Below are 25582 nucleotides of genomic sequence, written 5' to 3' on the forward strand. Positions count from 1 at the left end.
GAAAAGAAGGAAAAGAAGGAAAATGAGGAAAAGAAGAAAAATGAGGAAAAGAAGGAAAATGAGGAAAAGAAGGTAAATGAAGAAAAGAAGGAAAATGAGGAATAGAAGGAAAATGAGGAAAAGAAGGAAAATGGGAAAAGAAGGAAAAGAAGGAAAAGGAAGAAAAGAAGGAAAAGAAGGAAAAGAAGGAAAATGAGGAAAAGAAGGAAAAGGAGGAAAAGAAGGAAAATGAGGTCAAGAAGGAAAATGAGGAAAAGAAAGAAAATGAAGAAAATAAGGAAAATGAGGAAAAGAAAGAAAAAAAGGGAATGAAATGGAGAATGAATTATGAGTTTAAGAAGATGAGGGGTTGTGTAGGAGGGGGGGGGGGTAGTTTCTATGCAGTCAATGCACACTTCCCTTAAATCCTAGTGGGGGTTTTATATTCCGCATGTTTGAGTCATATCAAGACATGAGTCTGTTTCTAAGCAAAGATTTTGCAATTTCGCGGCATTTAATTTAATTTATGTTTCAATTTCTGCATGGTAAGTGTTAGAACGTTTAATATAGATTTTAATAAGGACTAATAGGTTTACTTTACATCATAAGCTTGATTTTTTGTAAGATAAAAAATTTCTCAAACATTTTTATTTTACAATATAAATATGATTTATTTAAAGGGAGTATTCGCGAAAAATGAAAGGGGGTATAGACTTAATGCGATAAAAAGCGCTTTTTATCGCTACTAATCTTACTTCTATCTGTTGCGTCTATAAGGAGAAACTTGTTAAAGCCGTCTAGTACCCAATAACTTAGCGCCCATACAAATTTAGAAAATTGCAACATACGACTTAGACTGTAAAAAATCCATTTAATTTCAAACAAATCATTCAGACAGTACAGCCTATAGTCATGGATTATCTTTCGCCACATTTGTATATAGTTTATATTTTATAATATTTTATTTTTTTAGAAAACGTTTTAACTGATTTCGAAAAATGTGAGTGGTCTGCGGCATTCTTAGATAGTTGCGCAAGCAACAAGAGAAATAATCAAATTCAAAACAAATTAATTAAAAAAATATTATAAACTATATACAAATGTGGCAAAAGATAATCGATGACTATATGTTGTAAAATCTGAAGGATTTGTTTGAAATTAAATTGATTTTTTTACGGTCTAAGTTGTATGTTGTAATTTTCTCAATTTGTATGGGCGCTAAGTTATTCGGTATTAGTCGTTTTTAACAATTTTCTCCTTATAGACGCAACAGATAGAAGTAAGATTAGAAGCGATCAAAAGCGCTTTTTTATCGCATTAAGCCTATAACCCCTTTCATTTTTCGCGAACACTTCCTTTAAACCAACCCCACTTGTATCCTACTGTATTATAAAACAAGACTTGCTCAGCTAGTTTATGTTTTTTAATTGGTTTTCAATGGTTAAACTGAATGTCTGAAAAAGGTCGACTAGGATGAAAATATAATTTCGAGAATGAATGTTGATTTAATCTGCTTTTTATGAACCCATATAAACCTTATTTAGCTGTATCCAGCACATATATAGAACTATCCTAACTGTATCCAGCATATATATATAAACCTATCCTAACTGTATCCAGCATATATGAACCTACCCTAACTGCATCCAGCATATATAAACCTAACCTAAATGTATCATATATAAACCTACCTTAACTGTATTCAGCATATACAAACCTAACCTAACTGTATCTAGCATATATAAACCTACCCTAACTGTATCTAGCATATATAAACCTAACCTAACTGTATCTAGCATATATAAACCTACCCTAACTGTATCTAGCATATATAAACCTACCCTAATTGTATCTAGCATATATAAACCTAGTCTAACTGTATCTAGCATATATAAACCTAGCCTAACTGTATCTAGCATATATATAAACCTACCCTAACTGTATTTAGCAGCCCCCCAATAAAGTTTGTCACGTCCCAGCTCTCAGTATCCATTAGTATACCCTGAAAAGCCTGAAAGGGTTGAATTAAGAGAACCCTATTAAGATAATTCTCTCATGTTTTTCCTCACACCTCCTTTACACTATCTCAAGTGCATCAAATACTTGTTCAGTTCTTGTCAGATATAGGAGCTGTCATTCTTCATTCCTTAAAATATACTCATTCAGTCCATCCAGTCCATCCAGTCCAGTAGAACTCAAGAACTTCAATATTCAATTCAATCCACTTCAACTATTATCCCTAGGACTATTTTAACATTGTTGAAAATATTTCCAAATCTTCTTGTATTTCCCTTTCTTCTTTTTATTTTTAAATCTCTGGCTTTTAGCTTAATTTTTTCTTTAATTCATCTTTATCTCATTTTATTTTCTGTTATATCCTATTTTTTAATTTTTTTATTTTTTTTTGAGGAAATATTTTTTTTCCTCTTTTCTGGTAATCTATTTCTTTTGTTCTATGTCGATTTAACAATATTTCTACCTAGTTCCAGTCTAGAATGTAGGATTTCACCATATCTACACAATCAAGATTCATCCTGTCCATGTATCCTCATCCTGTCCATGTATCCATGATAGACCAGTCCACCTTCTCTCCAACATCTTATAAATTTTTTTTTCACAATTTATTCTTCTTTCTTTCGCCTTTAGAAATCTGTCATCTCTTCTTGCTGTCTTCTATTCTTTTTATTTTCTGTTTCGTCTCTACAATTATTTATTTTTCTCTCTAAATTTTTGGTATCGTTCTTTCTTTGTATCTAGAAATGTTTCCAGTCCCATTCAATTATTGATTGTGACACCCGAGCAAAAGTAAAAGATTTTATGGCCCCGAAATTGTAATATATTGAAGGTTGTTGGAAATGGTTTACAGTCCTGCTTGAAAAGGGTTTGCTGCCTTTTTTTAGATATTTCAAATTATACAAAGAGAGGGTTGCAGATAGGGATACAGAGGGCTTAACTTCAACAGGGGGAGAAAATTCAATTGAAAAAGTATTTAACCCCCCCCCATCCCACCCCTCTAACTGTACTAGACGGGGTTGCTTCGCTCTGCGCCTTTTTTGAATAAATGAAGCATAAATATAAATATGTATATATTATATAGGCAGGATAGATTGAACAGTATTCTGTATATATATATATTAGAACGAACCCAGGGTGATAAAATCTATTATGCAAATAGAGAACTTTATGCCTAACCTAACCCCCTCCCACCATCCAACCATTCTTCCATTTAGGAATATTTTTATCGGAAAACAGAAAACATAATTGTCTCCGCTTTCGGCCAATACTAACTGTTATATATGTACTGTACTCTAAACAAACCCTGATGTCTATTTTTCTATCCTAAAGATATGTCCTGTACTCTAAACAAACCCTGATATCTATTCCTCTATCCTAAAGATATGTCCTGTACTCTAAACAAACCCTGATATCTATTCTTCTATTCTAAAGATATGTTCTGTACTCCAAACAAAACCCTGATATCTATTCCTCTATCCTAAAGATATGTCCTGTACTCTAAACAAACCCTGATATCCATTCTTCTATTCTAAAGATATGTCCTGTACTCTAAACAAACCCTGATATCTATTCTTCTATCCTAAAGATATGGCAGACTCTAAACAAACCCTGATATCTATTCCTCTATTCTAAAGATATGTCCTGGACTCTGAACAAACCCTGATATCTATTCTTCTATCCTAAAGATATGTCCTGTACTCCAAACAAAACCCTGATATCTATTCTTCTATCCTAAAGATATGTCCTGTACTCCAAACAAAACCCTGATATCTATTCCTCTATCCTAAATATATGTCCTGTACTCTAAACAAACCCTGATTTATTTTCCTCTATCCTAAATATATGTCCTGTACTCTAAACAACCCCTGATATCTATTCTTCTATCCTAAAGATATGTCCTGTACTCTAAAGAAACCCTGATATATATTCCTCTATCCTAAAGATATGTCCTGGACTCTAAACAAACCCTGAGCGTGTAAAATTTCGAAGGAAAATAATCTTTTACTGTATCAAACATTAAAGGGTAGATTCTGCATGAATTAATTTAGTTTACGGTAGAGACACCATCATACATTCTTTAAATATTTTAAAAATATATCCCCCTATTTATATTCCTATTGATAAATTGTTACCAATTTTATCATTATTTTTCTCATCAAATAGAATAGTTTAAATTCCATATTGGGAGAATTGATGAAACACGCCACTGCGCACCTCTACACGACTTTAATCTTTTTCAATTATTTTAAATATATTAAAGAAAATTCAGCTTTGATTTAACTACTTCTCAATATCTTACCTCATAAAAAAATCATGTAAATATTTTTTTAAAGATGAGAACGAACGCATGGCATTAAGGCTAAGCAATTGTTTCTTTCCCCAACTGTGTTGTTTAAGCTACCTAAGCTATGTGATGAGGTTTTAATGAGCTCTGAAATACAAGGCCCTGCAGCTATCGGTTAATTTTTATATTTCGAACATTCATCCGGCCAGCCGTCTCTCTCCAATCTTCATTTTTTCCCTCGACAGATATCAATTAGTTAAAAGTATTTACCATTTGTCAAATTATTCTCATAACTAGATTGTTAGTAAAGTAAATTTTTACTTACATATTAGAAACTTTAGGCTCACATTCAAAGAATGAGTCTTCAGAGACGACTGTACGGCATTTACAAAGTTAAAAAGTCTGTAAGGTAATGGTACATGTACTTTTTGTTTGGAAGTTGAAAGCTTTTATCTGAGTTAAAAAACAAAAATAAATTTGGATTAATTTTTGGTTATTGAAGAAGTTAATAGGTTTCAAATTTTCTCGTAACAGAGAGGTTTATTTAAGTTATCTTGAATATCCTAATTAGCTAATCTAAACTTTGCTTTCCTTAAGGAATATCCAATATGATATCCTCAGTGAAATATAACAAAAGGTTGGATACATAAATGTGCTGTAGTCTGTGTCCAATATTTACCAGCAAAAGTTCAGTTAATATTCAGGTTTCAGTTCCTTTCCAGTGTTTAGTTAATATTCAGGGATCAGCTCCTAACCAGGGTTCAATTCCTATCCAGGGTTCAGTTCCTATCCAGGGTTCAGTTCCTAACCAGGGTTCAGTTCCTATCCAGGGTTCAGTTCTTATCCAGAGTTCAGTTCCTATCCAGGGTTCAGTTCCTATCCAGGGTTCAGTTTTTATTAAGACGGAACAGAGGATATCCTAAAACTGTTTATACCAGCTTATCTGATCTACTTCTCAATAATACCCTGCACAGTGCACACTGCACAGTATACAGCTGGTACCCAGATAGAGATATGTTCATTTAATCAGAAAATTGCTGAATTTTTTCGCTTCATCGTTCATTACCCCTAAGGCAATTATCCTGAATATGATGAGAGACATTTTGTTGCTGTGAGACTAATCTTAATATTCAGGCCATGGCACAGGCCAATCCGTGGGAATAAGGCTTTTCACACACACACACACAGGACACACACCACCCTCTATTTATATCACGATTTTTTTGGGTACGTTAATTTTTTTGTATTTCCGTCGGTTTAAAACTAATTTATGATCCTCATATCTTTGCAACCAAACAACGAATTCTAGTAGATCAAATAGTCAAAGTTTCCTTTTTTTCAATTTTTCCCATAATATCATTTTCTTATTGGTTCTTTACAAAGGAATAAAGTCTGTGCCACAAACTCTGAATTTGTAATCCCTATATATTTGCATGTAGAAAATCTTTGATATTTCAAATTATGAGTTCTTTTTGATATTATAGTTTAAGTTTAAAATATCAAAGGGATACCCTATCAGGTTGCAAAGATGTAGGGACTGGAAAATTTTATTTTGTGACAAAAACTCAATTTCTTTACAATTACAAATATTTGAAAATATTTTTTTACTCTTAATCTTACAAATCATAGCTGGACACTTTTTTATTTTCCGTCCCGGCCCTCCTTCCTGAAATTTTCAAAGCAATCATTCATTTCCCACAGTTCACTTATTTCCCCTCAACCCTCAGTTTCCCTCCCTCTGTGTCAACAACTTAATAGGAAAAAATGAATAATTGATTGGACTCTAGCTGAGAGTATAGGATAGGTTGGGACAGGAGCAGCTGGGATATAAACGTAAATTATTTATTTTTATGTTTTGCGGAGCTAATTATTCTTAATTCATCATCCGGCAGGATTAGATCATTTCAGGCAGATATAGATCATAGGACATTCAACTTTTAGTTTTAGAGTTCAAATCCAGTTTCCTTTCAGGGTTCAGTTTCTATCCAGGGTTCAGATTCTTTCCAGGATTCAATTCCTTTGTAGAATTGAGTTCCTTGCAGGGTTCAGTTCCTAATCAGGGTTCCTATCTAGGGTTCAGATCCTATCCAGGATTCAGTTCCTATTTAGGTTCAGTTTCTATCCAAGGTTCAGTTCCTACCTAGGGTTTGGTTCTTATCCAAGGTTCAGTTCCTAACCAGGGTGTAGGTCTTATTCAGGGTTCAGTTCCTAACCAGGGTTCAATTCCTTTTCAGGAATCAGATCCTTTCCAGGGTTTAGATCCTATTCAGGGTTCAGTTCCTAACCAGGGTTCAATTCCTATTCAGGAATCAGATCCTTTCCAGGGTTTAGGTCCTATTCAGGGTTTAATTCCTAACCAGGGTTTAGGTCCTATCCAGGGTTCAGTTCCTATCCAGGGTTCAGTTCCTATTCAGGAATCAGATCCTTTCCAGGGTTTAGGTCCTATTCAGGGTTCAGTTCCTAACCAGGATTTAGGTCCTATCCAGGGTTCAGTTTCTATCCAGGGTTCATTTCCTATCCAGGGTTCAGTTCCTAACCAGGGTTCAATTCCTATTCAGGAATCAGTTCCTTTCCAGGGTTTAGGTCCTATTCAGGGTTCAGTTCCTAACCAGGATTTAGGTCCTATCCAGGGTTCAGTTCCTAACCAGGGTTTAGGTCCTATTCAGGGTTCAGTTCCTATCCAGGGTTCAGTTCCTAACCAGGGTTCAGTTCCTATCCAGGGTTCAGTGCCTAACCAGGGTTTAGGTCCTGTTCAGGGTTCAAAGTTTAAACTAAAGAATGATTTTGAAAAGGTTTGGTTCTAAATATATTAAAGTATCCAGATATATCCATTATCAAGGAGATATGCTGGAAAACAGCGTGAAAACCGTTTTGATAAATTTCAAGCTAAGGTTGAGTTCCAACCAACAATACCGAACTCCCCCCCCCCGCTTCTCCTTGCCCCTCCCTTTTAGGCCTTTCAATGGTTACATACCACCACCCTCCCTTACCACAACTAACCCCCCCCCCCCACACACACACACACAAAGATACATAAAGATACAAGCTACCTTATTTTCCCAGAGTAGAAGATAAAGAGTGTTGAGATGTTATCGGTTTGAGATAATTACAGGTCAGAGCAGGCATTAACCAGACTTTAGACCTTAGATTGGAATTCTTCCATTTTAAACCAAGAAGTTCAATTCTCAAACTGGGACAAAATTAAATGAACAGTCAGAAGTTGTTGAACTACGTAGACTCAGCTGAACCGCTTCTCTGGTCCATGGTTCAAATTACGTATCTCTTTAGCCTCAAGTTTCATATGCTGGTTAGATCTATTCTCATTACTCCTTTCTTATTTAAACACTTATTTCCGTGCTATTTCAGAACCGTTTGTTCTCTAATTACCGTTCTCCGACCTATTTTAAACCCATTCATCCTAAAACTCCTGTCCGGCCCATTTCAGAGTCATTCCTCTTTAACCAAGCTTAGAATCATCTTACCTTACATTCACTTTGATCAACACTTTGATTCGTATCCCCCCCCCCTTCCCCTCTTTCCTTTCTAAATCATCTTCATTCATCCTCTTAGTTCTAAAGCAACAGTTATCCTGTTGGTTTGGGTTTGTTCTATAGCATAGAGATATAAACACTGGTTCTATCTAATTGGACCGGATGTGCCCATTCTGCCTTGCAGCCCTTACTCAGGGGTCATTCTCCTTTACAATTTAATTCATTACCAAGAAAACCTATCATGTTTAAAAGAGCAAATAAATGTAAGTCATCCTGAATAATAATTTAAAAAATAAGAAAGACGACCTTATCAGTTTTGGACCAATTTTTGCGGCAGAGCGGCGTCTGTTTATAATCATCAGTTCTCCACCTTTACCACCACTTAAAACAAAAAGAAGGGCCTGAGGGAGGGTTCAAAAATTTTGAGGGGGAGGGGGAGGGAGGGGGCTGAAACAAAGGTACAATTGAATATTGAGAGTTTATGTCTCCTAGAACCCCCTGGCACCTCAGGAACCTGGTTTGCAAATCTTCATAAAGTAATCAAACCCGGAGCAGGGTTCAACAGGGTCAACATCAACAAAACCAATCCGGGAAACTTTTTTCTCCGGGATAGATGGATAGCTGGGGGATTAAATTGTATATTAGATAGATAGATAGATGTTAATAAATCTTAGAAAAGTGGGTAGACCAGGGTAAATAATTTGATGGTTTAACTAATACCAAAACTATGATCAAAGCACAAAAACTATAATTGTTGCATCATGGAAGATTCAAATAATAATATTTTTTATATTTTCAGACGAAGAAGAATTCTCCGCTCCACATTAAAAGACCGATGAACGCTTTCATGGTGTTCTCCAACTACGAGAGGAAACGTGTACTCAAGGAGCACCCGGAGATACAGAATACAGAACTCTCAAGAGAGTTGGGAAGACGTTGGAACAGACTCTCCGCGGCGGACCGGCAACCGTTCATGGCGGAGTCAGATCGTCTCCGTGTTCTACATAGCAGAGAATATCCTAACTACAAATATAAGCCTGCAAAGAAGAGAAGTAAACCTGTCAAGCAGGATCAGAATTCAGGTTTGCCAGCTCCTAAACTTGAGATTGGAGCTTCATGGGCCAGCTCAGCGTGTAGAATATCTATATCTCAGGGACGGAGAGGAATTCTTAAATCTATCAATACCAACAGACTCCAGCATCGACTCACAATTGACAAGAAATTCAAAGATGCTTTGCGCAGAGCCAACTCAAGTTTAACCAAACCTACTCCGGGTTTTGTTTCTCTAGGACAGAGCAGTGGTGAGTCTTGCTCACTTTCTTCTTCTTCTCCGTTGAAAAAATGCATCATAATTCCTCCTTCTTCCTCCTGGTCTACCATGAGACTAACGCAAAGCGTCCCAACCTCTCCAGACCTTGCTTATCATCAGCCTAACCTGGCACAGACTGTACCCAGCAATTCATGTCCCAACACACCCCTGGCTCCTCCCTCCAATCGTCAACTCACCTCACCTCTGAGTTGGCGTGATCAGGAGGCGACCTCCCTCCCTGATCTATCTCAGATCCTCTCAACCAACCTAGAGACGGATCTCAACCTGGACTGGACGGATGAGCAGGTTGAGAACCTAAACCTGAACCTGAACCTTAACTCTGATGATCTGGAGTTTGCAGACCAATGGTTTAATAAGCAGATATTCTCCAATATTCTTTGATAAATACGTAAAATTAATTTTTCTTCTTCTATCTCTATCCATCAAATAAATCTGCTTGTGTTATCGTAAAGTCTAGTTTTATAATATGCAGTAAATAATATTGGTTTTTAAACCACACCACAGTTAAGACGGTTCTCTTCAATATCATTGTTCTTTTTTCCGAATTAGTGTAATCTTCATTCAACTTCTAAAAGAATTAAAATTTCTCCTATAGTTTTTCAATAGTATTCAAATCACTCTTAGTTTTTCTTGTTCTACTTGTACTATCACTCCTAGCTCTCTAGCACGCCTAGCTCTCTAGTACACCGAAATCTCTAGCTCTCTAGTACTCCTAGCTCTATAGCTCTCTAACACTCCTAGTTCTCTAGCTGTCTAGCACTCCTAGCTCTCTAGCACTCCTAGCTCTCCAGCACTTCTAGCTCTCTAGCACTCCTAGCTCTCTAGCCCTCCTAAAAGCTCTCTAGCCCTCCTAGCTTTCTAGCACTCATAGCTCTATAGCACTCATCGCTCTCTAGCACTCCTAGCTCTCTAGCACTTCTAGCTCTCTAGCACTCCTAGCTCTCTAGCACTCCTAGCTCTCTAGCACTCCTAGCTCTCTAGCACTTCTAGCTCTCTAGCGCTCCTAGCTCTCTGCAACTCCTACCTCTTCAGCACTCCTAGCTCTCTAGCACTCATAGCTCTCTAGCACTCCTAGCTCTCTAGCACTCCTAGCTCTCTAGCACTTTTTCTTGATCTCATAGTTCTCCTAGTTCCCCTAGTTCCCCTAGTTCTCCTACTTAACCAAGTCCTTCTAGTTCTCCTAGTTCCTCTAGTTCCCCTACTTAACCTAGTCCTTCTAGTTCTCCTCCTAGTTCTCCTAGTTCCCCTACTTAACCTAGTCCTTCTAGTTCTCCTAGTGTTCTCCTATTTATCCTAGTCCTTCTAGTTCTCCTATTTATCCTAGTCCTTCTAGTTCTCCTCCTAGTTCTCCTATTTATCCTAGTTCTTCTATTTTTCTAATTTTCTAATTCTGTTTTGAATACTTTCTCTGGTGGTTTGACAACGGACCTCTTTAGAGTAAATAACTTAACCAACTCTTTTGTTTCTCATTCGGAGCTAGTAATTTTCCTCTTGAATTAAACCCCTGTTGGGTTCAGACCCTCAGTTCTCCGTGACACTGGTGCACTTTCAGTATTAAAAATGTATTCGTCTCCTTTGCTTTTTTTTTAAAATATTTTCTTGACTAATACTCTTATGGATTTATAATTATAAATTATTCTTATTTTTATGATTATTTTCAGTCTTTAGTTTGTAGTTTAGATTACAATTATCCAAAGATTTTATAAAATGAATGAATATTGTGAAAATTATTTAAAAAGAATATTATAAGTTATAGAAATGTATGATTTTTCTGTTGACTGGACAAACTCTTAAAATTTTATTCTGATACATAACATAAATTTTCGCCTAAGTTTATCGTAGCTTGAATAATTCATGAAATTTTTTCTTTTAATTAAAACTGTTATGGTTCAATAAACTAAAACCTGAAAATTAAAAAAATTACTTTTTACTTAGAAGTTAAAAAATAAACGATTTTGATAAGCGGGCTCCAGGAAATTGCCATTCTAGTCTTTTTTGGTGGCTTACAACATTTAAAAAAAGGCATGACACGTTCTTTGATAAAATAAAATTACAACTTTTTGAAAAAGAAAACAAAATTTATAACAAAACTTTGTTGGATTCGGAGGCATTTTATGAATTAAAAATTTGTTTTATTCTTTGCACTTTTCTAGTTTAGTTTTTATTTTCTTTTGTTATATATTTTAAATCAACAATAATATAAATATAAACAATAAAAATTGTAAACAATAAACTGATTTAATTGAGAGATAGAGAGTTTATAGAGAGTTTAGAGCCCTTCACGCCCCTGTAAATAGTGAGAACTTTAGTTGTAAATTGTTGCTTTCATGTAAGCATTTTTTCTTCGAATATCAAAAAAAGTTATTTCGTTGATTTTATCACCTTAATTCCAAATATTCTAAAAAATTCGATCTGCAAACCTAGCTTCCATTGGTTCATGAGGTCCTGTAAAAAAAAATGGGCCCGATGGGTTCAGCTTACAGCTATTTAGACGTTTATTGGATACAAACAAACAAAATATCAGACAAACCAAATATATAAATCGATTACTAATTGAAATACAGAAGATTTACTCCTGATCCAGGTATTCATAAATCTGACTAATCGGCTTGTATGTAAGGGTGCATGCATGTATGACAGATATTATTATGTGTTTATTATTATTATTTATTATTATTAATCTATTAAAATAAAATTTGTATATTTACTGCGATACCGATAGTTTAAAAACAAGACATAACTTTTCTGTAAAAATGTAAAAATTTAGTTTATTTCCATCCTCTTTGTGGAAAATGTTGTCTATTTCAAACCCCTTTGTGGAAAATGTTGTCTATTTCAAACCCCTATGTGGAAAATGTTGTCTATTTCAAACCCCTATGTGGAAACTGTTGTCTATTTTAAACCCCCCTATATGAAGAAAATATTAACTTTTTAAAACCCCGTAGTAGAAAATGTTGTCTATTTCAAACCCTATGTAGATAATGTTGTCTATTTCAAACCCCTTAGTAGATAATGTTGTCTATTTCAAACCCTATGTAGATAATGTTGTTTATTTCAAACCCCTATGTAAATAATGTTGTCTATTTTGAACCCTTATGTAGATAATGTTGTCTATTTCAAACCCTTATGTAGATAATGTTGTCTATTTCAAACCCCAATGTAGATAATGTTGTCTATTTCAAACCCCAATGTAGATAATGTTGTCTGTTTCAAACCCCTATGTAGATAATGTTGTCTATTTCAAATCCCAATGTAGATAATGTTGTCTTTTTCAAACCCTATGTAGATAATGTTGTTTATCTCAAACCCCTATATAGATAATGTTTCCTATTTTGAACCCTTATGCAGATAATGTTGTCTATTTCAAACCCCAATGTAGATAATGTTGTCTATTTCAAATCCCTATGTAGATAATGTTGTCTATTTCAAACCCCAATGTAGTTGTTTATCTCAAACCCCTATATAGATAATGTTTCCTATTTTGAACCCTTATGTAGATAATGTTGTCTATTTCAAACCCCAATGTAGATTATGTTGTCTATTTCAAACCCCAATGAAGATAATGTTGTCTATTTCAAACCCCTATGTAGATAATGTTGTCTATTTTAAACCCTATGTAGATAATGTTGTCTATTTCAAACCCCTATTAGATAATGTTGTCTATTTCAAACCCCTATTAGATAATGTTGTCTATTTCAAACCCTATGTAGATAATGTTGTCTATTTCAAACCCCTATGTAGATAAAGTTGTCGATTTCAAACCCCAATGTAGATAATGTTGTCTATTTCAAACCCCAATGTAGATAATGTTCTCTATTTTAAACCCAAATGTAGATGACGTTGTCTATTTCAAAATAAAATGTTGTCTGGGTTGTATTTTGCAAAAACATAATCAAGACAATTCACTCAGTTCTTTTTTCCGCTTTTGTTGTTTATTAGATTCTAGTTTCACAAAACAAGAAGAATATATTTCAGAAATTGTAAAGCCTTGCATGTTTATTGTGAAGCGATGATCGATCATATTTGCAAATTTATTGACATCTCGTGTGTACGCAACAATAAGAAAATATCAACTGCTTGACGCAAATTATATCATTTTCAACGATAAAGACGCAAACAATTGTACTTTATGCAATTGGCATATTTATTTCCGTATCTTCCATACAATTTGTGTTTTTTTGCTGCTGAAAAGAACCGTCATTTCAAGTAACCCTCCATTTAAAGAAGGTCAGGTCCGATTCACATTAATGCCCTTAAAACCTTATCTGATTAATAATGGGAAAATTGTTCAATTTTAGCAGATTCATCTATTGTTTTTCAGCTGTGCCAATTTTACAGAGAAATCAAAAAAAAAACAATAAATCTTCAGTGAGAAAAACATGGATATTTAAATCATTCTTGATTTTTTTTGGTACCGTAATGAATCACATGAAATAACGTCTACAGTCTCTTTAAGCCCTCTTAACTTAGTTGAGGATATTTTATTAGAAATTAAAGCTCTTGGAAGTTTAACCAAACTGTTATGATAGCGCAAAGTTGTAAAAAAAAGCCCATTTAATGTAATTTCTTGTTTTGAGTTCTAATGACCAACCAGCTTCATGGGAAGAAAGTTCCAAACCATGATTTGACTGAGACCTGACTCTGAATGTCAAGTTTAAAACTGAAACATGATTTGAAACTTGCATCCCCTGTACTTCAATGTAAAGCTCATCGTGTTGAATACTTACTCTGAAAATAATCGCAACATTTGTAAAGGGTTGTATGCGGGTTGGTATAGCTTCTAGGATAAGTTTAAGTAAAATTGTTGTTAGATATACAATCACAATTATTTATGATCGATCTTACTTTAGAGCTACTTTGGGAAAAAACGTTGAAGCCTTTTTTTATCATTATTGGGTTGTTGATTTATTTTAATAGTGACGTCAACGCCAAGACTTTATTAGAGAAAAGAATGTATATGCACTAGTTGTTTATCAATTTGGAAGAAGATAAATTTCAGACATTATCTGGACAGTCTTTGCTTATTTTCCTACCTTTCCAACTACAACCAGCTACGTACCTACCTACCTACGAACAGCTACCTAACTACCTACCTACCTACCAACATACCTACGTACAGGTACCTAACTACCTATACCTACCTTCTTACCTACCAACCTAAATTCTTACCTACCAACCTACATTCTTACCTACCAACCTACATTCTTACCTACCAACCTACATTCTTACCTACCTACCTACATTCTTACCTACCTACCTACCTTCTTACCTACTTCCCTACCTACCTACCTACCTACCAACCAACCTGCTTACCTAACTTCTTACCTACTTACCTACCTACCTACCTACCTACCTTCTTACCTACCTACCTACCTTCTTATCTACCTCCCTACCTCCCTACCTCCCTGCCTACCAACCTACCTTCTTACCTACCTACCTACCTTCTTACCTACCTCCCTACCTCCCTACCTACCTACCTACCTTCCTTATACCTACCTACCTACCAACCTATATATCTACCCACCTATCTACCTACCTTTGAACCTACCTACATACCTAACTCTATATGTATCTATCCATCTATCTAAGTATACACGTCTCTATATGTAGTTGCTCAGGAAATACCAGATTTTGATAGAATCTGTATCAATCAATGCACTCATAAATCTAATTGAATAATATAGGATCGATTGCTCAGCTTGGATGAATGGATTAGGTGGATAGATCAAAGGATGGATGGATGACAGGGATGATGGACGAGAATAAATGAATGAATGAGGATGAATTCGCCTATACACACATATGCTGTTGTTATTGTGCAAGGAAAGGAAATTCCAATTGCAATTGAAAAATTGTAAAATTGTAAAATTATAAAATTGTAAAATTATAAAATTACAGCTCTGGATTCTAAGCATACTATGGTTTTAAATATTTATTTTGTTGCATATATAAATTAGAATATAATTATCTAAATGTGAGGTATTTTATACTACTATGCAAAATGTAAAAAGAGTTTACTTTTATTTATCTTTATATCGTATCTTCTATAAAAATAAAGCAGTTATCTATGTTTGTCCGTATGCAAGTCGGATCATAACTTTGGAACCCCTAAACCAATTTGCCTCAAACTTTGATAGAACCGCGGTAATATTCTTAGCTTGGTTTAAAATAAATCTACAATGAGAATCATGAAACTTTGAAATTTGAATAGGAGGACGCCTTTTAGACTCAGACCCTTCCACTTGAAAAAGGAATATTAAAAGTTACAAGCATTACCTTTTTTTTTGCAAAAACATTAAATATACTTAATTATTTCTTTAAGAACGTCTGTCTATTCCACAGTGAACATGATACATATGATATTATTAAACTTAGCAACGTTTACATTTACAAAATGGTAAATGTGTTATTTTTTAATAAAAGAAAAAACATGAAACATTACTTTACGAATAGGTGAAATGCACGAGGCTTTAATATTTTAGGTCTTATGTTATACAATTAATTGTTATTGAATTAACTGTTTTGTTCTGAAGGGGTTTTTAGATTTAAAATTAATCTAATTCATTAAAAGGAAAATGTGTCCGATGAAATTTTTTCTTGTGGTGAAAAAATAAAATTTTACTCATGAGGATTTAATTTCAATTTTATTGTTCAAAACCTTGTTATTCATATTATTAAATAAAAACGCTTGCCTAAAAGCGATAGTAACCGAAAAGGAGATATTTGTTATATCAACAAATAAATTATCGTGAAACTAAAAGATGAAATTCTAAAGAAATGTATTTGTTTGAACAGTGGAAGTAAGAACTAGGTAAAGAATCGCTACTAAGAACTAAAAACTTAAAGCTTTCCAATTTGTTGTGTCCACAAATGTTAAAAAACGATGAGCGATAAAAAATATAAAAAACCAGCTGTCAATCTGATATATAAATACATTATACAAAACTAGATCAATCTGATCTGACTATCTATCTATCTATCTAACCCTGAGCTTCAGATATAATCTCCGAATCTCTCAATCTCTCTCTCTCTCTTCTGTAGTGATCAATTTATCTGATTCAGTTTCCCAGCTTCCTACTCTATCCTACCCCCGGAGAGGGTCACAGGATTCTAATTAAACCATTCAGATAGAATGAATCTTAAACCTGGGGAGTAATTAAACCTATAGTTGCAATCTATTCCACCCATTCATCTATACTCATCTGCATTCTATTCATCCCATTCATCTATACTCATCTGCAACCTATTCTACCCATTCATCTATACACATCTGCATTCTATTCATCCCATTCATCTATACTCATCTGCAATTTATNCAGTACATCACGAACAGTGTCTATATAACTAAAATATGAAAATAATATTTTTAACATTTATTTTTAAAAATTGGTTTTAAAATATATATATATTATATATAGATGGCCAAACAGCTGGACCAAATTAGCTGAAATTTTTAAGGGAACCATGGGTACCCTGGGGGTAACATAGGCTAAAAATCACCATTTTTTTAAGTGTTTCTAAAATTCCATGGGCAACGAAGGACACTACAGCTATTAGTCCATAAGTTTGAAATATCAAAGGTTTACACTATGAGGTTGCAAAGATAAAGGGGTTTGAACATTTTAGGCTGTGGCAAAAACTCTTTCTTCAGAAGAATTTAAGGTGAAAAGGATTAATGAGATATATAATTAACAATTACATTATTAATATAATTTCAAATACAATACACAAAGATAAAGAAGAATCACAAAAATGTAAACAATATAAATTCAAAAGACAATCTATTTATTTCTGAGTAATTTCAGTAGTAGTAATCCCCGACTTCTCTTCAGGACTCATTTTAGACATCTTAGATTCAAGAGCTACTAATCTCTCCTAATAATAACAATTAAACAGTGATAACCAGAAAAAGCTCTAAAATAGGAAGTCGACTTTCAAGCAATACTTAAGTGCATTAGATGTTGTTACAAAGCTAATTGTTTTACTAGACACTTATTAAATCACTAACTAAGTGAAATGGGTGTGCTTACGCTGCACAATTGCTGTTTCCCATGCTTATTAGACTAATTGAAGCCCCAACTTTTGTCTAAAAGTCGTCTTCCTTTTTCAGTTTTCTGGTGATCACTGTAGTAATATCCATGATAATTATATTAACGATAACAATAGTAATACTTTTAATGATAAGAAGAATAAGATTGAAAATTATGCAGTGGGACCAAAACATTTTGAAATATGAAGACGATATTTAAGACTATTTAATGCGGTTATAAAGTTAAAGTCTTAAATAGCGCGAAAATCAGTTGTTTATTTAGTGAAATAACAGTAGTCTTCCTATTCCTGTTTTATGAGTATAAACGAATTAGATATTTAAAAAATTTAACCTCAAGCCATCCTCTCCCTCTCTCCAGTTTAGAAACCTTTTCCCTTAGTTCTTTATTCTCCTAAAACAGATTAAAATATATCAAAATATATAAAATTCTTTAGTTGGAAGACGACATTTGAGACCGACCTGCTCCATGTGAGTTAATCTGTTAACAAGATTCTTGTTCTCTAGCTCCTGAACAAACAATTTAAACGTCAATAATATATTCTTTAGATTTTTTATTACTTTAATATTCTTTTTTAACAATTATAGGTCAGTCTTTTCCCGTTTCTTTTTTTCTGCGAACACTTTTTTTCCATTTTCTTATTAAACTACAAGGTGTCCCACGAAACATGACAATTGGTAAACAGTTTTGAATGTCGTCTTCAATACAATGTATTAGATGTTACAGCCTGATTGCAGTTTATTTCGTTTAAAAAATCTTTTGCTCAAAGTTAATTTTACTATAATATGACTCCTATAAAATATTTTTATTATTGTCTTTGTTATTAAACAGCTTTACAAATTATGGAAGAAGACATTCAAACTATTTACCAACTGTCATGTTTAGTGGGACACCCTTTACCTCTAGAACTTCTAAAGTATCTTCATTCTCCTCTAAATCCTCAAGCACTCCTCCTGCTACTCCTTCTACCCCTTTCCCAACGGTGATTGATTCAAGATCTACACAATTAATACAACAAGACAAATCATTCAGAAGTTTAAAATTTTACTAATTGTAAATTGTTATTTAAAAATTTACTAGTTGTAAATTGTTATTTAAAAATTTACCAGTTGTGAATTGTTTTTTAAAAATTTACTAGTTGTAAATTGTAATTTAAAAATTTACTAGTTAAATTGTTATTTAAAAATTTACTAGTTGTAAATTGTTATTTAAAAATTTACTAGTTGTAAATTATTATTTAAAAATTTACTAGCCGTAAATTGTAATTTAAAATTTACTATTTGTAAATTGTTATTTAAAAATTTCCTAGTTGTAAATTGTTATTTAAAAATTTACTAGTTGTAAATTGTTATTTAAAAATTTACTAGTTGTAAATATTGAAAAAAAAACCATACAGGAGAATTGCACAAAAAAGTTACAATTTTACACCAGGCGCCGCAAATCACACTTTTTTTTTACTCACCCTGTACATACATAGATATATACAGTATCCAGTATACTATCTGTACCTGATATAGTAGGAGTAGATAGTGAAGTATCTAGCCTATAAGCTAGATATATACAGTATCCAGGATACTAGCTGTTCCTGATATAGTAGGAGTAGATAGTGAAGTATCTAGCCTATAAGCTAGATATATACAGTATCCAGGATATTAGCTATTCCTGATATAGTAGGAGTAGATAGTGAAGTATCTTGCCTATAAGCTAGATATATACAGTAGGCAGGATACTATCTGCACCTGATATAGTAGGAGTAGATAGTGAAGTATCTAGCCTATAAGCTAGATATATACAGTATCCAGGATATTAGCTATTCCTGATATAGTAGGAGTAGATAGTGAAGTATCTTGCCTATAAGCTAGATATATACAGTAGGCAGGATACTATCTGCACCTGATATAGTAGGAGTAGATAGTGAAGTATCTAGCCTATAAGCTAGATATATACAGTATCCAGAATACTAGCTGTACCTGATATAGTAGGAGTAGATAGTGAAGTATCTAGCCTATAAGCTAGATATATACAGTAGGCAGGATGCTTTTTCACCTTTCCAAGCTAAAATAAAATCTTAACTTGTTAACTTTTTCTATAATTTACACCTACCAGTACTTAGTACTTACTACTTTTACTTTCCTAACTTTTCCTTTATCTTTCCTAACTAGTCCTTTACCTTTTCTAACTAGTCCTTTAGCTTTCCTAACTAGTCATTTAACTTTTCTAACTAGTCCTTTAACTTTCATAACTAGTCATTTAACTTTTCTAACTAGTTCTTTAACTTTCCTAACTAGTCATTTAACTTTCCTAACTAGTCCTTAGACTTTCCTAACTAGTCATTTAAGTTTCCTAACTTGTCATTTAACTTTCCTAACTAGTCCTTTAACTTTTCTAACTAGTCCTTTAACTTTCCTAACTAGTCCTTTAACTTTCCTAACTAGTCCTTTAACTTTCCTAACTAGTACCTACTTTCCTAGCGTTTCCTTTACCTTTCCTAACTAGTCATTTAACTTTCCTAACTAATCCTTTAACTTTCCTAACTAGCCTTTTACTTTCCTAGATAGTACTTTTACTTTCCTAGCTTTTTCCTTACATTTCCTAACCATTCCTTTGACTTTCCAAAGTAATCTTTTATCTGTTCTAACCATGGTCCTTTGACTCTCCTAATTAGTCATTTACATTTCCAAACTAGTCCTTTACCTTTCCTAATTTGTCCTTTAACTTTCCTAACTAGTCCTTTAACTTTCCTAACTAGTCCTTTAACTTTACTAACTTATCCCTTAACTTACCTAACATTTCCTTGACTATCCAAACTAGTACTTTTATCTCTATTTATTAGTACTGTAATCAAACAAATCCAATTAAAAAAGAAATCTCAACTTAGAAAACGTAGATTAATTTTTAAAGGGTTCAGAGACCAGTCGAATTTGACTTCGCTTTTATTTTCGAAAGTGTAAAGAAAACAAAGTTTAGGGAAACCAGAATAATAATATTTGTTTTAATTAGCCTTTCATTAGAGTAAAAAAATTCGTCAGAATATAAGAATATTTATATACAGATATTGTTAAAAGAATAATATACTTCACCTTAGGGTTGTGTTCATTTGTAAATTTTTCTCTTGATGAATACACTATTCTTGAATCAGTCTGGAATAAAAACATAAAAAAAAAATTTCCACGGGCAATGCCAGGCCATTTCAGCTTGTTATTATTATAATTAAAACTGAATAAGTTTTTTTTTACTATAGTTATCAAAAGGCAAATCTTAATTAATAATTAACAATTGCTTGATTGATTTGTGGAGTAAAAAACAAAAATTATTATCACCTAGAAATCAACAAATGACATTTAACTCAATTATTCAATAATGCAAATTATAGAGCTTGAACCTTGACGGTTTATACAGTTTATACATATTATCGAAAAACAATACAATAGCCAAATATACATGCAGAGAATACAAGAATATATGAGAATTAACCCTGAATGACTTCTTTCACCTATTCTAGACTAAATCTATATTGAGACCCAATTCCAGATGGTGGATTCCAACTTGATAACTGTATTTTTTAATAAATATTTGAATTTTGGGGTCCCGGTCAAGTTTTGAAATATATGAAAGGGCAGAGGAGAAGTCAGTAAGATTACACTTACTTGAAGGTTAGAAATGAAAAAAAAAATTTCTATTTTAAAATATTCTGTCGGAGATTAATTAATAAAACACATTAACCTACATTAGACCTTAAATGTTTCTTGTTTAAAGGGACTGTAGGCATAATTTCAAGGGATTCTCCCTTTAATAACGTTACCCTTTTAAAGGGGACTATATAGATGTAATTTCAATATAGACCCTCCATTTAAACAACAAGAGTGGCATGTCTCAACTACAACGGTAAACCTCTCAACATTTCAATTTTTGACTTTGTAACAACTTTAGCCCCAACTTGATGATGTTATTAATCGTTTTGGATCGTTTAAAAAAAATGTTATAAAGAAACCTGTATTTAGGTAAAGTTTGCTTTATTAAGTTTTATCTTTATTCTAAAATAATAGAAAAACGATCAATAAACGATCTTTACAACACGTTCGTTTTGCATCGTTTTTGGGCCATTTTTGGTCGTTTTTAATATATCTTCTGTCAGGGTCAACATTCTACAAACTTTTACACAGAAAGCCCAATTTGACAAAGCTAGGTTTAAAGGGTAATGATGTGAATCTAACAAACCCTCCAGTTTAAATTACGTGTACACAGTTCCCTTAGAAAGACTGAAAAATAGTAAATCAGAAGAGACTCAAAAATACGCATAAACGTAGTAAAAATTAATGAAAGCACGCTTTTATCTAAATATTCGACATTTACATTATTTAGCGCTCCGACTTTGAAAATTACGAAAACTTGGTAAATTTAATGTTTTCTGTGTTTACCTGGAGATAGTGCAAGGTTAGACTGAACTCTAGAGCAAGACTAAAATCCTCCGGATCCAGAATGGTATTCCCGGAGATGGATTTTGCAACAGAATCCCTAAACATTTTTAAGATTCTGTTTTGCTAAGTCAATGAAGGTTTAATTTTGCTAATTTCTGGTCCCGTACAATACTATCCTCCTTCTCCTCTCCTTTCCTATTCTATTCTATCCTGGTCTATACTATCCGGTCTATCCTATCCTGGTCTATCCTATCCTGGTCTATCCTATCCTGGTCTATCCTATCCTGGTCTATTCTATCCTGGTCTATCCTATCCTATTCTATTATATCCTGGTCTATACTATCCGGTCTATCCTATCCTGGTCTATCCTATCCTGGTCTATCCTATCCTGGTCTATACTATCCGGTCTATCCTATCCTGGTCTATCCTATCCTGGTCTATCCTATCCTGGTCTATCCTATCCTATTCTATCCTATCCTGGTCTATCCTATCCTGGTCAATCCTATCCTGGTCTATCCTATCCTGGTCTATACTATCCGGGTNATTTAAATGCTAATTTTACAAGGGAGAGGGAATTAAACTACAATTCTCTCTCGTTTATTAATTCAAAACTCTGTAATGTTCTCTCCTTTCCGATTCTATCTTGCCCTATCCTGTTCTGTCCTGCACTGCCCTGTCCTGTTATTTCATGTCCTATCCTGGTCTATCCTATCCTGGTCTATCCTTTCTGAAATCAGAATTATTGAAGTTAAACTACTTACGAATAGTACAACTACCTTTTCTGATCTGAGAAGCTTTAAAGTGCACGGTGGTTTAACAAGGGAGAGGGAATTAAACTACAATTCTCTCTCGTTTATTAATTCAAAACTCTGTAATGTTCTCTCCTTTCCGATTCTATCTTGCCCTATCCTGTCCTGTCCTGCACTGCCCTGTCCTGTTATTTTATGTCCTATCCTGTCCTGTCGTTTCCTGTTATTTTCTGTCCTGTTCTGTCTTGTCCTCAGTCCTATCATGTCTTGTCCTTTGTACTGTGATGCCTTGTCCTCTGTCCTGTCCTGTCTTGTCCTGTTCTGCCTGCGATATTCTCTTGATAGTTTTTTCAAACCTTGTAATAGCAGCAAGTACTACTAAACCATCGTATCCGCCCCTAATCAACATTTCTCATATCAAAATAATTGTTAGTGAAAATTTTTAAAATAAGTAACATAGATTTCTTAAATTAATAAAACTTATCTTTCTAATGCAAAGATGACTTTAGTGTTATTTGTATCTTTAATTGAGAACTTTTCCAGCTCGCACCAAATACAGGGTGTCCCACTAAACATGACAATAGCAAGGCGACTTTGATGTCGTCTTTGACAGTTGAAATAATTTACGGCATTTATTCGTAAACCAAATTTTAGAAGTTAAATTCTAGAGTTAATAGTCACTAAATACACCTAGTCCATTTCCAAATTATGGTCTGCCTTTTTTGTGCTCTCAATTTTACCACCTACCGGAGATATGATTAATTTTGTTCCGATTTTAACCATTTTTTAAATTTTTTAAATTCAAATCCGAGCGAAATTCTCAGTATTTCCGGTAATATTGTCAGAACCAAAAAAGGCAGACTGCATTTTGGAAATCCCAGGAATAGGAGAATTTTCAAAGACGACTTTCAAATCGTCAATTGCTAATGTCATGTTCGTGAGACACCCTGTATAATGAAATAGTTTAAAGAAGTTTATGTTTATCAGAGTAATGTTCCTGACAGGTCCATGCTTGCAGAGACAGTCCTTGCACCCTCCACACAGTTTATCTGCACAACAAATCTGAAATAAAATGTCGTCTTTCTTAAGCCTCAGTAAGTGTAATTTCAAGTGACCCTCTATGCAGCGAGGACAATTCCCGATTTACAACGGTACTCTTGAACTTTTGCCTGTCCAACGAGTAGAGAGAGCTATGTTAAATATATGTTGAATCGTTCTAAGATTCGGTGAACGCTGTGAACAGTGTCAACTCAACACAGCTGATCCGTTGCTAGCGTCCCTCAAAAATATCGTCTTTTTTACGTTAAAAGCGGGGTTCAAACATTCAAAAGTAAATTTTTACTATGACATCCTGATCCAGTCAAATGTTTAAAGGGTTCTGTTGTGAATCGGGATGCCCCTCTTTAAATGGAAGTTCACTTGAAATAACGCATACAGTCCCTTTAATAAATCTTAATCCAACCTTGCAGCATGATTTCCTGAGTCCTCTAGGTCCAGCCCAGTGGTTGCTTATCCCTTCTTTTCTCCAGGTCAAAGGTTCCATTCGCTCTAATCTCCTAAACATCATTCTTCAGTCTCAGTTCCTCAAAATCGTTTCTTTGAAGACACAATTGATTAAACATGACATCTGAAAGACATAAAAGAAAAGAAAATAAAACAAAAAACATGACGTGAATTGATTTTAATGTTTAACTTTAACTTTGGTATTGAAATGGTTAAAACACTAAGGAAGGTGAACTGTCACAGGAAAGATGATCTGTTGCAGGAGAGATAAACTGTCGCAGGAGAGATAAACTGTCGCAGGAGAGATGATATGTCGCAGGAGAGATGATCTGTTGGAGGAGAGATAAACTGTCGCAGGAGAGATGATCTGTCGCAGGAGAGATGATCTGTCACAGGAGAGATGATATGTCGCAGGAGAGATAAACTGTCGCAGGGGAGATGATCTGTTACAGGAGAGATAAACTGTTGCAGGGGAGTTGATGTGTCGCAGGGGAGATAAACTGTCGCAGGAGAGATAAACTGTCGCAGGGGAGATAAACTGTCGCAGGGGAGTTGAACTGTCGCAGGAGAGATAAACTGTCGCAGGGGAGTTGATCTGTCACAGGAGAGTTAAACTGTCGCAGGGGAGATAAACTGTCGCAGGAGAGACAAACTGTCGCAGGAGAGATGATATGTCGCAGGGGAGATAAACGTTCGCATGAAAGATGAGCTGATGCAAGATACCGGGTTTATATATTTGCAGTTCAGAAACAGAACTGGATACCTACGGCAATCCTACTGAGGGGACATGTATCAATAAAAAGTCAACCACACTGTCTTTAAAATGGCGCTAAAACAGCGATTTGTTTTTATTCTTTCAAAGTTTCGATCTTCGTTGCAAAAAATACCTGTAGTTTGGATTCAGTTGTAGATAAGCTGAACCAAAACAAAACTGATCCATCTCTCGTCCGGATCTGAACAAAATGTCAAACATTCAGTGTTCAATTCATTTCTAACAAACAAATTACTTGATTACTTTAGCCAAGCAATTAATAAAGTTGTAGAAATCATTTAAATCAATACTAGAAGACAAAAAATAAATTATTCAATAAAGCCTTAAACACTAATTTTAAACAATACAAGTAAACAATAGACAATACAATTTGGGTATTTTAAGATTATTTTATGATTTTTCTAAAAAATCTACCTTTGTATAAGCTGTTCTATTATTCTATTAGTGTGTCCAACCAGTACATCACGAACAGTGTCTATATAACTAAAATATGAAAATAATATTTTTAACATTTATTTTTAAAAATTGGTTTTAAAATTTTTTTTTAAAAATTGTTTAAATCATCAGATGATAACAGCTGCTGGTTGTTTGCAATATCTGTATTTCCAAGGTCTCAATTCTCTTGTTCTTGTTTGAGTATCATCAATTTAAATGCTAATTTTAAAAAAGAAAGAAAAGAATTTTTTGTGACATCCCTGCAAAACGCAGTATGTATTCTTGCAAGCTCAGATCCATTCTTTAATGACCTTGCTTTCTTTTTCTAGAATCTGCTAAACATACATAATTTTCTCATACAACTTATCTATTTCAGGCAGAGGGGGAGGGGGGGGGCCACCCTGTATGTATAAAATGCCTTTTTTTTGACGACGAAATGTGCACCCTTCAGAAGGTGGGCGGTGAGGATAGTAAAAGTCGGAGAGTGTTTTGAATGCCAAAAACAAGCTTAAAACATGTGATTTAATGGGAATCGATACCCATATTGTATACCATGC

At 34.0% G+C, this 25582-nt stretch overlaps 2 protein-coding genes across 2 annotated transcripts in view; one reads left to right on the top strand and one right to left on the bottom strand.

Annotated features, from left to right (window-relative positions):
• Positions 1-11254, top strand: part of LOC111697652 (transcription factor 7-like 1-A) — a 33155-nt gene extending 21901 nt beyond the window's left edge. Inside the window, exon 3 of the mRNA XM_023467727.1 lies at positions 8570-11254. Coding sequence (XP_023323495.1) covers positions 8570-9481 — 912 coding nt within the window. The 3' untranslated portion in view covers positions 9482-11254. The remainder of the gene's footprint in view (positions 1-8569) is intronic.
• Positions 11255-16767: 5513 nt separating this feature from the next.
• LOC111697665 (uncharacterized) lies at positions 16768-25117 on the bottom strand. Its single transcript, XM_023467741.1, has 12 exons — positions 25005-25117; positions 24706-24771; positions 23778-23871; positions 23313-23377; positions 22672-22713; positions 21567-21663; positions 20229-20288; positions 19119-19203; positions 18049-18146; positions 17610-17657; positions 17482-17541; positions 16768-16975 (listed from the first exon to the last, which is right to left on the bottom strand). Exons 1-12 carry the CDS (start codon positions 25100-25102, stop codon positions 16886-16888), a joined length of 903 nt encoding a protein of 300 aa, XP_023323509.1. The 5' UTR covers positions 25103-25117; the 3' UTR covers positions 16768-16885.
• Positions 25118-25582: the final 465 nt, after the last annotated feature.

The sequence above is a fragment of the Eurytemora carolleeae genome, unplaced genomic scaffold, assembly GCF_000591075.1.
Source record: "Eurytemora carolleeae unplaced genomic scaffold, Eaff_2.0 scaffold115, whole genome shotgun sequence".
Taxonomy (NCBI): Eukaryota; Metazoa; Arthropoda; class Copepoda; order Calanoida; family Temoridae; genus Eurytemora; species Eurytemora carolleeae.